Raw genomic sequence first — 17,944 nt, 5'->3', positions numbered from 1 at the left:
TTTGCCAAGGGTCAAGTTCTCCCACCTTATTACGACTGTACTTGCCAAACATAAAAACCTACAATCGTTTTACATTTGCAGGAATATGGCGAAACAGTCAAGATATGACGTAACACTTCGCAAAATCCCCGGTGTGAGAAAAGAGGTTAACATAAAGTGTCAAACATAGGGGCAATACCCCGGCGCTCGCCTGGTAGAATTAACAATATACTGCACTGACTGAAGGTATTTTAAACCAATTTCAATGGTTGCTAGAGGACAGGACAGCATATAGAATCATACCAACATAATCATAAGACTTTAAACAAACAAACAATAAAATACCTATTTTTGGGGGCAACCCCCCCTCCCTCCCCAACCCTGTATACCTCCTCAGACCCCTATTTTTCTAATGCCTTGAACAAACATTGGTACATCACGGGTGATGATGGCTGTGGTCAAGTTTCATCGAAATAGTGTGTGTAGTTTCAGAGGAAAAAGCAAATTCCTATTTTGGGGTAGATCCCCTTAGACCCCGATTTTTTTTAATGCCGTGAACAAACGTTAGTCACAACACAACATACATCATTTGTGCCATGTTTGGTCACAATCCCTTCAGCGGTTTTGGAGAAGTTGCAAGTGTTTACGGACTGATGGACGGACGGACTGACTGACTGACGGACGACGCGCCATCGCATAAGCTCCCGTGAACTTCGTTCCAAGTGAGATAAAAATGTGGAAATGTTTGTCATTGCATCAAGAAGAAACATGACAAATGAAAGATAAACAACCAATTAGTGGCAAGTTAGAAGGAAGAATTGGTTTTAAAAGAACAGCCAACTTAATAGGTTAAAAGGGAGAATTTCTCCGTTAGCAAATCAATGATTGCATAAAAATGAAACGGACCTGCATGATGGCGTTGTCATCCGAACGCAAAGTGCAATGTGCAACGGCGGGAAATGCCTCGCACAACAGCAGTTCAGATAACGGAGGTTTGGCGTTTCGAACCACCGTGCACAGGATATCCAAAGCCATCTATCGGGTTCAGTGAGCACACAAGATAGTGAGAGCAATGAAGGTGTAAGACAAAACGACATAATGCGACATCGAGACATCAACCGATAAAGCGTCTTCCCACATTAAGTCTGCTTACTCTAACTTGGACCTAAAGCCTCAAGACCATTTGACCTCATATCTAATCAGTACATACAGTCATGCCAAATACGTAGTGTGTTCAAAAAGTATCCGACCTTTATTTTTCGTGCGTAAAAAAATAGAAGCTAGGGAGGCGTTGATTGGTGCACGTATGTAGGCGATCCTAATGCACACGCGTGAATTTTTTCCCACCTGTAGAAGCTGTCATTCGACGGCAGACCGCCGATAAGTGAGGACATGTAAGTGAGCGCCGTCGGATTTTCGTTTTTGACAAAATGACAGAAAAACTTGAACAACGCTACTGCATCAAATTTTGTGTTTTTTGGCCTCGGGGATGTTGGATGCTTCCATTGTGATGACTGCAACTTGGTTTCTGGGTCGTACCCATAAACCCAGGACTCATCGCCAGTGATCACTGTGTTGAGGAAGCTGGGATCGCTGTTCAGTCTCCAGCATGTCCTGTGCGATCTCCAAACGGAGTTGCTTCTGCTCAATCGTTAGCAGCTTTGGTACGAACTTCACTGAGATTCTCCTGAAGCCCAAATCCTCCTTCATAATGGAATGAACGGTGTTGAATTTTGCGGATCGTTTCCACTTGGGAAACGCCAAGCTTTACAGAAAATTTGATGCAGTAGCGTTGTTCAAGTTTTTCCGTCATTTTGTCAAAAACGAAAATCCGACGGCGCTCACTTACATGTCCTCACTCATCGGCGGTCTGCCGTCGAATGACAGCTTCTGCAGGTGGGAAAAAATTAACGCGTGTGCATTAGGATCGCCTACATACGTGCACCAATCAACGCCTCCCTAGCTTCTTTTTTTTTACGCACGAAAAATAAAGGTCGGATACTTTTTGAACACAGTACACAGGTCGGATACTTTCGTATATTGGCATCCTTGCACTTTTTTCAAATAACACACAATTTTCTCTAAAAATAAGTTGAAATTGATAAAAGTATTTGGTCTCCACAATTCCATATTTCACTGTTAATATTACAGAACCTTTGTTTTTGATTCAGAACTTAATATATCGTTTTAAATCAGAAAATAAAAAGAAATGGCATTGACAACATTTTTGACACCCTCGACTTCATATTTGGAAGCACACACAGTCTTTGGACAAAATAACTGCAGTCAAGCACTTCCTATAGCCATGAATGAGCTTCCTACACCACTCCACTGGCAGTTTGACACACTCTTATTGTGCAAACTGCTCCAGTTCTCCCAGATTTGAACGATTTCTTCTCCCAACTGCTATTTTCAGTTCTCCCCACAGGTATTCAAGGGGATTTAGATCTGGATTCATTGCTGGCCACTTCAGATCACTCCAGCATTTTGTCTTGAACCATTCTTAGGTGCTTTTTGAAGCGTGTTGGAGTCATTGTCCTGCTGCAAGACCCATGACCTTCGACGGAGACCCAGCTTTCTAACACTGGGTTGAACATTGCGCTCCGAAATTCCTTGGTAATCTGATTTCATGATGCCAAGCACCCATTCAAGGCAACCAGTGCCAGAGGCAGCACAGCAACCCGAAAACATCACTAAACCTCCTCCATGTTTGACTGTAGGGAAGGTGTTCTTTTCTTTGAAGGTTTCATTTTGTTTTCTGCAAACATAGAGATGATGTGCTTTGCCAAAAACCTCTAATTTGGTCTCATCTGTCCACAAGGTATTCTCCAAAAAGGATTTTGTCTTGTTCAGGTGTGTTTTGGAAAACTCCAGTCAGGCTTTCTTATGCTTCTTTCTCAGCATGGGGTCTCTCCTACCATAGAACCCCCTTTCATAGAGTTGGCGACGGATGGTGTGAGTTGAAACTGTCGTACCTTGTATCTGAAAGTCAGCTTGAATCTGTTTGGCAGTTGTTCGAGGTGCTTTCTCCACCATTCAAACAATCCTTCGCTGCAATCTTCAATCAAGTTTTCTCTTGCCGCCACGTCCAGGGAGGTTGGCTACAGTGCCATGGTCTTAAACTTCCTGATAACATTGCATACGTTGGACACAGGAACATCAAGGTCTCTGGAGATGTACTTGTAGACTTGAGATTGTCCATGCTTGGCTACAATCTTGTGTCTGACCTCCTCAGACAATTCTCTGGTTTTCTTTCTTTTCTCCATGCTCATTGTGGTACACACAGTGACACAAAACAGCAGAATGACTCCTTTTCTCTATTCAAACTGGTTAAATGAGTGATTTTTATATTGCAGGCACCTGCAACTCACCACAGGTGAGTTCAATTCCAAAGTAAAGGAGAATCACCTGCTTGAAATCTAATTATTTCTAAACTTCTAAAAGGTGCCAATAATATTGTCTGGGCCATTTTAGGATTTCTGTGTGGAATAAGCTAAGATTTAGTAATTTTTTCAGCTTTTTTGTTTTCTTCCACTGCAATCCAAAGAAATACATGGGTGGTACCAAAAGATTTTTTAATTTCCACAATTTTCTGGAAGAAATGGTGCATTATTTGAAAAAAGTGCAAGGGTGCCAATATTTTTGGCCACAACTGTATGTAACACAGTACATGTACTTACTTTAGTTAAAATCCCGAACCTTGACAACATTTTTACCTTCCATGACCTCTGACCATCGACATCTTGACCCAAAAATCAAATCAGTTCATCTTTCCATTATTATATATACTTATACAAAGTTTGAGTTAGATCCCTTCAGCTGCTATTCAATTATTACGATAACAAAAACCTATCACAGATGCACAGACAAGCCGAAAACATAATGCCCCTGGCGACTTCGTCAGCAGAAGAAAAAAAAAACCAAAAGGGTATCAGCGGCGTAGCCGGGCTTGTTTGATTGGAACTGAGTGGATTGGGCACTGAGTACCCTCGTCCCTCTATACAAGGGGAAAGGTGACCCTCTAGACTGTGGCTCGTATAGAGCGATAAAGTTATTAGAGCATGGAATGAAGGTATTGGAAAGGGTGTTGGAGAAGAGGATAAGGAAGAAAGTGAAGATCGACGAAATGCAGTTTGGATTTATGCCAGGGGATAGTATGATCTGGGTGGGGATACCAGCTAGCAAATAATGTAATTATTCAACATTTTTTTGAAGTACTGTAAGTCTCTAAGTTGTCTGTCACCATGGAAGTGAAGAGATTGCATTGAGACACTGACCTGGTTTATTACCTCCACCACCAAGGTGGATGGAGGTTGTTTTCACCACCTGTCTGTCTGTCCGTTTGTGAACAAGATATCTCAAAAAGTTGTGGACTGATTCAGACAAAATTTGGCAGAGAGGTAGCATATATGACAAGGATGAAATTATTAGATTTTGGTGAAGATCCGGATTCAGATCCGGCTACTAGAATTTTAAAAGTGATTCTTCACCATTGCGAGGGAGATAGAGCCAAAAACGATGCATAGCAGGATATCTCAAAACGTTGTGGACATATTTGGACGAAACTTGGTGGAGAGGTTGTGTGTCAAGGACAAATAGATTCGATTTTGGTGACGATCTGAATATGGATTCGAATAAAAGAGTTATTTAATTTTTTAAGGGATTCTTCACCATTGAGTGATAGGGCTAAAACCAACATATAGCAGGATATCTCAAAAAGTTGTGGACGGATTGGGATGAAATTGTAGGACAGGTTGTGTGTGTGGCAAGGACGAATCGATTCAATTTTGGTGAAGATCCGGATCCAGATCCAGCTAGTATAATTTTTTAAGTGATTCTTCACCATTGGGAGATGGGGCCAAAAATGATATATACAACAACAACAACAACAACATGCATTTTAAGGCCATTTTCCCTGCTAGAGCGGGGGTTAGCCTTGCGGTCCCCATGACAATCTTCTCCATTTTGCCCTATTTTCTGCATCTCTCCTTGTTAACCCCCTTGTCCGCATTTCTTCTTCCACCATCTTTAGCCAAGTCTTTCTCGGTCTTCCCCGTCCTCTACTTCCTTCTACATTCATTTCCATCACTCTTCTCAACCAGTCACTTTCATCCTTCCTCAACACATGACCAAACCATCTCAACCTGTTCCTCTTCACAGCATCAATCACAGGCTCTATTCCCATCATCTTTCGCAATTCATCATTTGTCTTCCTCTCTCTCAACGATACTCCGCACATCCGTCGAACCATTCGCATTTCCACCCTTTCCAGCCTTCGTTGCTGCTCTACGTTCATTACCCATGTCTCGCTCCCATAAATCATTACACTTCTCACACATGCAGCATACACCTTTCCCTTCAGCTTCAACGACACTTCCCTCCTCATCAGCACGCCACTCAGTTCCCGAAACTTCTTCCATGCACATCTCACTCTTGCAACCTTTGCCGAGTCTGATCCACCTTCTCCATTCAGCATGTCTCCGAGGTAGCAAAATGTTTTCACACCTTCCAGCTTCACGCCGTCTCCAAGATCCAACTCAACATTTCCTCCATCTGCAGCTCCCTCTGTGCACACCTTACATTTGAATGTAGCTGCCACACTGTTTAATGACCCTCTCAGACCACTACATTTTTGATGAACGCACTCAGCGCACATTGTACATTGAATGGAGTTCACTCCGACACCCTTCCTGCACACAGCACATGGCCACTTCCCAGCTCTTTCCACCTCACCACATGCTTTACTACTTGCCATCACCTTCGTCTTTCCTATATTCACCTTCAGACCTTTTGTCTCCATACATTCCTTCCACTTGTTCATCTTTTCCTTCAGTCCATCCATACTTTCCGCAATCAACACCAGATCATCTGCATACAACAACTCCCACGGTAACCCCTCCTTTACGTTCCGAGCAAGCACCTGCATCACAGCTACAAATAGTAGTGGACTAAGTACCGACCCCTGATGCACTCCCACCTTCACCTCAAACTCACCACTGTTCCCGTCCTTCGTCCTTACAGCTGTGCGCGCTCTTTTGTACATTGCCATCACTACTCTGATCAACCATTCCTCCACTCCTAACTACCTCAATGCCCATGTCAAAATGGCAAAATATACAGGGCCAAAAATGATATACAGCAGGATATCTCAAAAAGTTGTGGACGGACGATTTTGAATAAATGTGATGCAGTATTGTGATTTTCTGGTGTACTCTACACTTTCTGGTGTATTCAGCCTGGTGTTGGCTTAGCGGTTAGGGTGCCGGCTTGGGATCCCAGGATCCTGGGTTCGAATCCCGGTCAATTGCTAAATTAACACCAGGGGGGTTGCTTCAGCCTGTCATCCTTCCGAGGTCGGCAAATTGAGTACCAGCCTGCTGGGATGAATGATCCTGGTGTGTACCCCAGTTTAGAATAGGTACACCGTATCCCTGCGCATCGTAAGAGGCGACTAAGGGTTGGCACCAGGAAGGGCATCCGGCCATAAAAACATTGCCTCAAACAGGGAACCATGATTGTCATGGGGCCCGCAAGGCTAACCCCCGCTCCAGCGGGGAAAATGGTCTGAAAACAATCATTCATTCATTCATTTTCACTCTGGGATACAAAACGTAAATTGTTCACCTGGCGGGGGTATGCTCTCTACTGAGTGCCGTTCTAGTCCGATATGTTTCGAGTCAACAATAAACCAACCATACACCGCTTCAATCCAGCAACTTTGCAGTCACAGAAAGGGGATTGCAGTGTTATGATTATATTTACTATATTATTATTTTTAACATCATTACGAAAATGATGCTAATGTATTTAGAAGCCTGGGCTAATTTGTCCGAAGCGGTCTGAAGGTGCTGCATGAAGGCATGAAGCCTATGGGCTATAAGTACTGTCGTTGAAAGCCCCGTAACGTCTATTCCTTTCGATATTTGATGGTCATTTTAACAATCGGTTTGTTGGTGTTTCACACTGAATAAAGAACGTAAATGTAGAGCATGCTAATTTTGATATATGACAGGTTCGATGATATGTTTGGCATGAACGGCATCTAAATCAAAATGGCGGTGTGTGGAGTCAGCTGTTGTACGCCATAATGATATCACAGACATAACCACATCACATCACATCGCCCCTGCCATGTGACCAGATTCTCAGCTCTGATTGGTGTACGTTTGTGACGGACATACATACATACGTACATACATACATACATACATACATACATACATATGGACATATGGACAGACCAACTGTTCCAGACAGCTTTTCCCTACAGGCTACGCCATTAAAAGTTTCAAGCAATGTCCTTCACTTTGGTGTATTGGGGGCCTTGTAAATGTTATTTTGAGAGAACACACTGGAGGAGCTATCACAATAAAAGGCATCCATACACGTCAAGGTGTGGAATCCAACCATCTGAGTTGGTGAAAAAAGGGTTTGAGTTTTTACCCAATCATTTACCAATTTGGTGTTACTTTGTTGCACAACTGACACAGTTCACCTCTACAACAGGATTTAATTGTTTACTTCAGTTCTCCAGGTGAGATTGGAAGTTAGATACTTCTCCTTGAAACATCATTTTCAGGGTAACAAGCTTTCTCTTGAGTGCAGCGTGGCAGACCTCACCCTACAGGCTGAGAAAGCCAAAACAAACGTCAAAAAGAATTTTTTCAGCCTTTTCCTGGGTCACCTGCCCTGAGGCTATCTCAAGAGGACAAAAGCAATCGGTCACAACATGTACGTGAGAAATGCCAAACACAGCCTAGAGTCAAGCTAGGTCAAAAATGATAGCATTTTTGCTTGTCACAAATGTTGCATTCTAGAAACTACATTTTAATACGAATAGCATCTACATTTCACAAGTTAGCAATATACATGTATGTAAAGATACATCAAGTGCCTGCCACATTCCCTGCACCTTTATGAATTTGTATATAAATCATAGCATTGAAATGTATGCAGTTTGAGGATGCAATGCATCTGTGCAAAAAGACAAATGTGTCGTGGCTCCGACTCACTGAGCAGAGACCCTGTGGGACTTTGTCTGCAGCAGCATGCATAATGGACATGAGAGTGGGAACGAGGCGCGCATGCAGTGCCGCCTGGCAAGCCTCCACATGTGACAGCTCCTTGAAGATGTCCTCCGCCAAGGAGGACACGACTGGGTCTGGTGACAGCCATGGAAGAAAAAAGGGGAGTGGAGGAGGGGCATTTAGCTACAGTCATCTAAACATTCGCAGTTCAAAATTAGAAAGCTACTCGGTAGAGAGCATACCTCTGCCAGGCTGAACAGTTAATGTTTTGTATCCTACTGATAGGCCAGATCTGTATTCGGATCTGAACCAAAATATAATCAGCTTGTTCATGTCCCCGAAACCTAGTCATAACGTGCCTACAACTTTTTTACATATCATGTTATGCATCGCTTTTCGCCCGACCTCTCAATGGTGAATAATCACTTCAAAAAATAAATATTTCTCGTATCCGAATCCATATTCAGATCTTCACCAAAATCGAATTGATTCATTATTGTCACACACCCAACCTGTCCACCAAGTTTAGTCCAAATCCGTCCAGAGCGTTTTGAGATATCGTGCTATATAGGGCAATTCCGTGGGATGTAGGTAGGGCAACAGTACTAAAATTTAAACTTGTCATGTAGATCAAACTCCCTCACATGGATCAATCGTGTACAAGTTGAGGTTTCACAATTCGGAAGTTACCAGACATAAGGCGGCCATTTTGGTTTTCAAAATGGCCACCAAAATATGCCCACAGTGTAATAGTCAAAAGTATAGCATTGATGAACAACTTGCTTCCTGTATTTCTGCCAGCCCATGTATCTGAATGATAAAGTTGTTGGTGTTTGAGTATCTCTGTAAGACGTGTTATCAAACCAACAAAAACCAGGTGATTTCTTGATAATGAAATAAAAAATGAGGTAATTTAATGAGAATTAATGTAACATCAGTTACCAAAAACATCTTATCTTTATATTTACATAACACCCATTGAGAGATATTTGATGGTACTTGATATTTTTCCTCTATAGTCAATCCCCTCCCTAACTAGCCTGAATTTAGTGCGAATATGGATTTATTATTTTTTAAATGGGCTCAGTAAAACATGTAACATCAGTTACCAGAGATTCTTTGCCTTTTATTCACACAGTTCTCTTTTTTTTGTAGTTGGTTTGGTTTGTTTAACCTGGGATGCGAAGATTGCAAGTAGATGTTTGTGAAGAAGCAGCAAGGGGAGATATGGCTTTAATACCTATCTGAGGGACAAAGCAAATTAGGATTAATTAGCAACGGTACCCGCCCTATGGGCGGGGCTTCAATTGGGAGGCCCAAATGAAAAGGTAAAATATCAGAAATTGAAGGCTTTTTTTCTTTTAAACGATTCATATAAACATCCGTTAAATCATATCACACGCAAATCATAAAAATCGAAACAGTATCTTACTATAATTCACCAAATGTCCCACAGTGATCGATACACTATGATCGTGATGATCGTGATCGTGAATCGTGATCGATAATCATGTTCACAATCGCTAGGTCGTATGTACTCCCGATACGTGTTTCCTTCAGTTGAAATGGGTTAGAATTCTCTCAAGCAGGGATTCAACCCGTGTCCTAATAAAAGGTCTTTGTCCGAGGTCACCGAGTTCGATCGGTGCAGCCGTTTGTGCGGCACCCAGGAAAGCAACATGGTCACAATGAGAACAATGAACGTTATGTGAACGTGAATGTTATGCGGGAGTCCAAACCTGAGAATGCTGGAGACTAAAGCTGAAATTGGCAAAACTAAATAGCCTATTTTACTCCTGGAGATCCCAGGATTATCCACCCAAAATATCTTTGCGATTGGTTCAGCAGTTTTTCCGGTACCTTCGAACAGACAGACAGACAGACAGACATTTGGTGAATTATAGTAAGATGCCTTGCTAAAGGGCATTAGTGCACTGGCTTAGACTTGAACCAGGGACCCCCAGTATACGAGACCAATGCTCTACCATTGATCCAAGCGCACAGTGATCTTCATCTTCAGGGTTTTGAAGATCTCAACTTTTTCATCACCAGAGGGCAGTATAATCATTTCCTAGAGGTCAACCTAGGGTCACCTTCACCATGTGCTATTGTTTTAGCAACTTGTATATCTCACACATGCACCCTCTCTTTTAAAAGTGAAGGATTGTCACTCTGAAGTCAGCAAAAAGATTTGCTTCATTTTGACTAGATTTCATCATTTCTGAAAAGAACCCAGGTAAGTTCATTAATTTCTTATCCCATGTATTACATTCGATAGATTTGAAATAAGTTATTCAGAGAGACCAAGTAATTACAAAGATCTTTGCTCAATGTGTAGTATTATATAAATAAGGAGCACACGTTGGTAATGTGGGTAATCAAACCATGCATTTCTGTGACATACAACAACACAACACAACATGCATTTTAAAGGCCATTTTCCCTACTAGAGCGGGGGTTAGCCTTGCAGTCCCCATGACAATCTTCTCCATTTTGCCCTATTTTCTGCATCTCTCCTTGTTAACCCCCTTGCCCGCATTTCTTCTTCCACCATCTTTAGCCAAATCTTTCTCGGTCTTCCCCATCCTCTACTTCCTTCTACATTCATTTCCATCACTCTTCTCAACCAGTCACTTTCATCCTTCCTCAACACATGACCAAACCATCTCAACCTGTTCCTCTTCACAGCAACAATCACAGGCTCTATTTCCATCATCTTTCGCAATTCATCATTTGTCTTCCTCTCTCTCAACGATACTCCGCACATCCGTCGAACCATTCGCATTTCCACCCTTTCCAACCTTCGTTGCTGCTCTACGTTCATTACCCATGTCTCGCTCCCATAAATCATAACACTTCTCACACATGCAGCATACAACTTTCCCTTCAGCTTCAACGACACTCCCCTCATCATCAGCACGCCACTCAGTTCCCGAAACTTCTTCCATGCACATCTCACTCTAGCAACCGTTGCCGAGTCTGATCCACCTTCTCCATTCAGCATGTCTCCGAGGTAGCAAAATGTTTTCACACCTTCCAGCTTCACGCCGTCTCCAAGATCCAACTCAACATTTCCTCCATCTGCAGCTCCCTCTGTGCACACCTTACATTTGAATGTAGCTGCCACACTGGTTAATGACCCTCTCAGACCACTACATTTTTGATGAACCCACTCAGCGCACATTGCACATTGAATGGAGTTCACTCCGACACCCTTCCTACACACAGCACAGGGCCACTTCCCGGTTCTTTCCACCTCACCACATGCTTTACCACTTGCCATCACCTTCGTCTTTCCGATATTCACCTTCAGACCTTTTGTCTCCAAACATTCCTTCCACTTGTTCATCTTTTCCTTCAGTCCATCCATACTTTCCGCAATCAACACCAGATCATCTGCAAACAACAACTCCCACGGTATACCCTCCTTTACGTTCCGAGCCAGCACCTCCATCACAGCTACAAATAGTAGTGGACTTTGTACCGACCTTAGCTTAGGATCCTAGGATCCTGGGTTCGAATCCCGGTCGATCGCTGAATTAACGCCAGGGGGGTTGACTCAGCCTGTCATCCTTCCGAGGTCGGCAAATTGAGTACCAGTTCACTGGTAATTCCCTGTTTGTCGTAAAAAGGCGACAAAAAGGGTTGGTGGCAGGAAGGGCACTCCTGGCCGTAAAACATTGCTTCAAAAAGGGGACCAAAAAACAACAACAACCACGGTCCCCGAAAAAGGCCAACCCCCGCTTGCGGAGAAAAATGGCCTCCAAAGGTGTTTTTTTTTTTTTTTTTAGTACCGACCCCTGATGCACTCCCACCTTCACCTCAAACTCACCACTGTTCCCGTCCTTCGTCCTTAGAGCTGTGGGCGCTCTTTTGTACATTGCCATCACTACTCTGATCAACCATTCCTCCACTCCTAACTTCCTCAATGCCCATGTCAATACTTTGCGTGGAACCCTGTCGAATGCTTTCTCCAGATCAACAAACCCAAGAAATAACTTCTTCCTCTTCTCCATGTACTTCTCCTACAACTGCCTCACAATGAAAAGCGCGTCTGTCGTTCCTCTTCCTGGCATAAATCCAAACTGCATTTCGTCGATCTTCACTTTCTTCCTTATCCTCCTCTCCAACACCCTTTCCAATACCTTCATTCCATGCTCCAATAACTTTATCGCTCGGTACGAGCCACACTCCAGAGGGTCACCTTTCCCCTTGTATAGAGGGACGAGGGTACTCAGTTCCCAATCCACTGGAATGCGGCCTTCTTTCACCACCAGATTACAGATCTCTGTCATTCTCTTCACACCCCAACTTCCTGCTGCCTTCAACATATCTCCCACAACTCCCGTCGGCCCTCCCGCTTTTCTACCCTTCATTGCTTTTATCGCTTCCTCAACTTCCTTCTCAGTTATCTTCTCTGACGGTCCTAAACCTGGGTTACTCTCTATGTTGCCATCCCATTCATTCTCTGTATTCAACAGCATTTCCTTATATCTTTTCCATCTTCCTTTAATTCCAACTGGGTCGACAATGATTTGTCCCACTTCATCCTTCAAGCAACTCACCCCCATCACATCACACCTCTCTTTCGCTATCTGCTTTGCAATCCTGAATACTGCTTTCTGACCCTCTTCCGAATCCAAGCGTTCTCCGAATATTTTCCTACATGCCTCCTGCGCCTTTGCTACCTCTTTCTTTGCAGTCTTCCTGGCTGCCTTATAACTTTCATGCTCTGCTGTTTCTGCTCCCGTACCCTTCGCCTTCTGCCACTCCTTGAACTTCTTCCTCTTCTTGTCAATCCTCTTTCCAACTTCATCATCCCACCACCATGTTTCCGAGTGCCTCGGTGGTCCTTTTGTCCATCCACATACCTCACCAACGGCTCCCAACAGACTAGCTTTCATTGACATCCAACCACTTTCAAGCTCAACCACATCATCCTCGACCCTACTCAGCCTCTCTTTTAATGCCTCCCTTACTGTCACCTCTTTCAACCTCCACACCTTCATTCTCGGTTGGTACTTCACCCGCCGAGCTCTCCTCGCATTTCTGTGACATAATTCAAGCATAACTGTCAATGTAGAATCCACAAATCCTTGAAACAAATTTTGCTTTTATCTTTTAAACTTTCTGCACAATGGACATAAGCAGACTGCTGAAGTCTCACTTGGAAACTACCTTGTGCATGCATGAGAAGTTTGTGCTAATTAAGTCTTTAATGTGAGCACAAAAACAGTCACATAATTTTCTTTGTTATTTTATTAGCAGGTCTACCTAACTAAATATTTTGGACATGTTCATACAGCAAATAAAAAACAGATTTTTCTTTTGAATCAGAGTTTGTGGTTGTTTTCTGCTTTCTTCTTCTTTTTTTTCTTTTCTTTTTTTTAACTTAAGTGAACATCTGTACTGAAATTAAATGTTCATACTATACCAGTGTGAACGTAATTTCAGTTTTTGTATACAATGTTATTTTTTGAGGGAGTGCATTTATCTCAGTAGAGCAATGGTCTTCCTATACTGGGGGTCCTTGTTCGAGTCCAAACCAGTGCGCAACACATGTAGTGCTATTAGCTAAGATATTAAACCCCATTTGCCGAGTCCCTCGGATAGGAATCAAAGCCATAGGTCCCCTGCTTACTTCTCCATAAGTATTTATTTGCTTTCTTAGCATCCCAGGTTGAATAAACCAAAGCAAAGCACAAAAAAATGTAAGATATCTCACATTACACTTTCAACATGGATCTTGTTTTCTCCATGCTTTACACACAGTAAAAAGGGAGCGTAACATCAGTTACGTAACATCAGTTACCGATCCTTACATGTTCAAATGGCAATAAGTAATGATATACCAGCCAAAAGTCCTTACTTCATTGCACAGCTGTAGTCTGCAATCCAATCATAATCTCACATAAAAACTAGAACGGCATTCAGTAGAGAGCATACCTCCACCAGGTGAACAGTTTATGTTTTGTATCCCAGAGTAGACCAGAAAATCACAATACAGAATCACCTTTAAACAAAATCATCCGTCCACAACTTTTTGAGATATCCTGCTATACAGTGCATTCAGAAAGTATTCAGACCCCTTCAATTTTTTCACATTTTGTTATGTTGCAGCCTTATGCTGAAATCGTTTAAATTGATTTTTTCCCTCATCAATCTACACTCAATACCCCATAATGACAAAGAGAAAACAGGATTTTAGAAAGTTTTGCAAATTTATTTAAAAGAAAAAACTGAAATATCACATTTACATAAGTATTCAGACCCTTTGCTATGACACTTGAAATTTAGCTCAGGTGCCTCCCATTTCTCTTGATCATCTTTGAGATGTTTCTACACCCTGATTGGAGTCCACCTGTGGTAAATTCAATTGATTGGACATGATTTGGAAAGGCACACACCTGTCTATATAAGGTCTCACAGCTGACAATGCATATCAGAGCAAAAACCAAGCCATGAGGTCGAAGGAGCTGCCCGCAGAGCTCAGAGATAGGATTGTGTCGAGGCACAGATCTGGGGAAGCCTACAAAAAAAATTCTGCTGCATTGAAGGTTCCCAAGAGCACAGTGGCCTCCATAATTCTTAAATGGAAGAAATTTGGAACAACCAGGACTCTTCCTATAGCTGGCCGCCCGGCCAAACTGAGCAATCGGGGGAGAAAGGCCTTGGTACGAGAGGTGACCAAGAACCCGATGGTCACTCTGGCTGAACTCCAGAGATCCTGTGTGGAGATGGGAGAAACTTCCAGAAGGACAACCATCACTGCAACACTCCACCGATCTGGGCTTTATGGCAGAGTGGCCAGACGGAAGCCAAACAGTTCAATCTTGGTTTCATCAGACCACAGAATCTTGTTTCTCACAGTCTAAGAGTCCTTTAGGTGCTTTTTTGCAAACTCCAAGTGGGCTTTCATGTGTCTTTCACTGGGGAGAGGCTTTTATTCCACCAACTCTTCTGTTTTTGAACTTTTTTTTCCTTTGATCCAATATGACTGCCAGACCACGTGAGCGATGACATCATAAATTTACATTCTCTAATATAATTGTTGCATAGATCACGCTCAATACATTTCAAACTGATCAGACTAAGCGTTGTCCCTGTCGAATTATGACGTCATAATTATGGCACCAATGACGTCATCGTTATCAACACCTATTCCCCATATGGAGATCTTTACAATGGGCCATGTTTCAATTTTTTCCATGCAGCGGTTTTGGAGATAGAGGTGCAACATTTTTCAGTTTTTCCAAGATGGCGCCTGTACCACATGACCTATGAAGTCATGCTTATCATTAAAATATTCTAAAGGAGGAGGCGCTCCTGTGGTGAAAATTTCGTGTCCATCAGATCAACAGTTGCTGAAATTTTAAAAATAATGATCGGATTGATTTAAAATCATTAAATAATGATTTTAAATAAGTGTTGTATTTGTCGAATTATGACGTCATAACGAAGGCACCGATGACATCATCATTAACATATTGTTACGTTTGTGGGGGTAGGGATACTTTAGAACAGGTAGACTTGTGGAGGTAGCATGCTCCGACTGCATCCAAGACGGACCAGGCAGCCAGATTGGATTTTGCGCGCGCGTGCGCCAAACGACGTACGGTTGTTCCCACCAACGGCCTGGGACGACACCATTCTTGACGAGACCCCATCATCCAATTGAGCTAAGTGCCCATTAAATCACACATCTTTATTTTCAAGTTATTTTCATATTTCCCTTTGTCCATGAACCGAGTCGGTGTGGAGGGTCCCTCAACTGAGGCATTTTAGTATCATGCCTTTTATTTTGTATAACCGGCATTTCGGAATAAAGCCGGAATTATTTTTTGTACATTATAAACCCGTTTTCATTTGAGGTATTTTTCGCAGGTTCGGGAACTGTCGGCGATCGCGACAGGTTAGACCCTTCATCCCTCCCCCTTCTCTTTCATCCTCCCACATATAATACTGTTGCGGATCTCAGCGCCGGCCTTTCCCCTTACCAAGGGGGGGTTAGTCCCCTTGTCTTTTACTAGCCGACGGGGTCCGGGACCTATGACGTCCTTCCCGGGCAGCGTTAAATTGGGTTTTAGGACCATGAATTTGCTATTACCTAAGTACTAACGCTGACCGGAAATGAGGAAATAAGCCCGCCCGAATCACGGGTGTTAGTGGAAACGCCGAGCGGTAGCGACCCATGACCCGAGCCGTTATCAATGACTAAACCCGATCCGAGCAGTTCTTAATCGTGCCATGCTTACCCAATGGAGGAAATAACTGAAACGGTCGAATTTGTGAAGAAAAGGAATAACACAATTTATTTACACTTTGTACAATAATAAGAAGAAGAATACACAGTGCAGCCTGATACAGTCTTAACTTATCCCTGGACAAACGGGCCCGTTCACTCTCAGACACACTCACACGGGGTTGCAGACGAACAGGTCGATGGTCCAGGAATGGCGTCCGGCAGCTCTTCCTCCGGTCCCCAACTCGCACCGCGAAGCAGATGAACAGACGGCAGCGGCCAGGAGCTCTCCACATGCCGTTGGTGCGCACGGGATTATTATAGAGCGAATCGGTAGGGCAGGCTTTGGCGGTTACACTCACGGCTCAGCCGCGTACGTAATAAGCGAATAGTTCGTACTGGTTCAATAAACGTGAGCAATGCGCTTCTCCCTTCTCAACTCCGTGTCCTTTTCCAACCAGTCCTCTTGATACCAGCGCTTAGCTCCCGTCCTCATCAAGTCCTTTGTAAGTGCCTCTCCCTTCTCATCTCTCAACTTCAACACCGCGCATCCCTTTCTCATCTCAACTCGTCGAGTGCCTCTCCCTTCTCATCTCTCGACTTCAACACCGCGCATCCCTTTCTCATCTGATCTCATCTACTCAGCTCAACTCGACAAGTGCCTCTCCCTTCCCATCTGATGTGGGGGCCTCGCGCCAAGGGTTTTATTGCCATGCCCTTGGAACCCTCTGGAACTCACCAGACGTTGCTTGCCACGCCCTATCAAGCCATGCCCACCGAGCTCTGGTTGGTGGTTGCCATTACCGTCACCGCCTTTGACGTGCTGCTTGACGCGGCCACACCTCGACCTTGCGCTGCTCCCTCTTTCCAGGCCTACCTCGTGTCATTTGACTGGTTTCGAGCGAAACCAAGGGCAGCGAACGCTGCTGGCGGCCAAAGCGTAACAAACTGCTGCGTGTAGCCCAAAGCGTAACAAACTTGAGGGATGCCAAATGGGGCGCGGGATCGAGTTTGCCCATAGATGGAATTGGAGGGTGGCCGCAAAATGAAGGGGCCTAAGCTTATTATTTCTTTACACAACGCAGATGTCACTAGGGAAATGGCCGACTCTTACACATACTATGACATAACTAATTCTAATGGGCCTATGTGTTGCTTGTAGACTAACTATGGGGGGAAAACCTTTAACCTTTAATGATGTTATATGTACAATTCTCAAAACCTCAACAATAGAATCCGCATTTGAACTGAACGCCTCGGAGTAACGCTCGATTGCCTTCCGTGACTCTCCCGGTGTTAGCTGAAAGCAGTCACACGACAATATCTTATTCCCCATGGGGAATAGTTGACAATGAGCCAGGTCTCAATTTTTTCCATGGAGTGGTTTCAGAGATATAGAGGTGCAAATTTTTCCAATATGGCGCCTGTAACACGTGATCTATGAAAACATAATAATCATTAAAATATTCCACAGGAGGAGGCCCTCCTATGGTGAAAATTTAGCGTCAATCGGACCAAGAATTGCAGAGAAAATGATTTTTTAAAATGCAGACACGGCACATGGCACACGAACGCTTAACCCTGCTTTTCGCTTCGTGAGCGCAGGGTAATGAGCAAGGACACGGATATACCCTAACATCCAATAAAATAACTCCTAGAAAAACAAGAAAGGTGACGCATCTACTGTATGTGGATG

At 43.4% G+C, this 17,944-nt stretch overlaps 1 protein-coding gene across 1 annotated transcript in view; it reads right to left on the bottom strand.

The window, feature by feature from the left end:
- Positions 1 to 17,944, bottom strand: part of IPO9 (importin 9) — a 183,373-nt gene that overhangs the window by 54,774 nt on the left and 110,655 nt on the right. The window contains 2 exon segments of the mRNA XM_078776372.1: positions 886 to 1,014; positions 7,992 to 8,140. Coding sequence (XP_078632498.1) covers positions 886 to 1,014; positions 7,992 to 8,140 — 278 coding nt within the window.

This window comes from Myxine glutinosa, chromosome 4 (genome assembly GCF_964187855.1).
Source record: "Myxine glutinosa chromosome 4, kmMyxGlut1.1, whole genome shotgun sequence".
Lineage (NCBI taxonomy): Eukaryota > Metazoa > Chordata > Myxini > Myxiniformes > Myxinidae > Myxine > Myxine glutinosa.
This window is presented reverse-complemented; position numbering and strand designations above follow the sequence as displayed.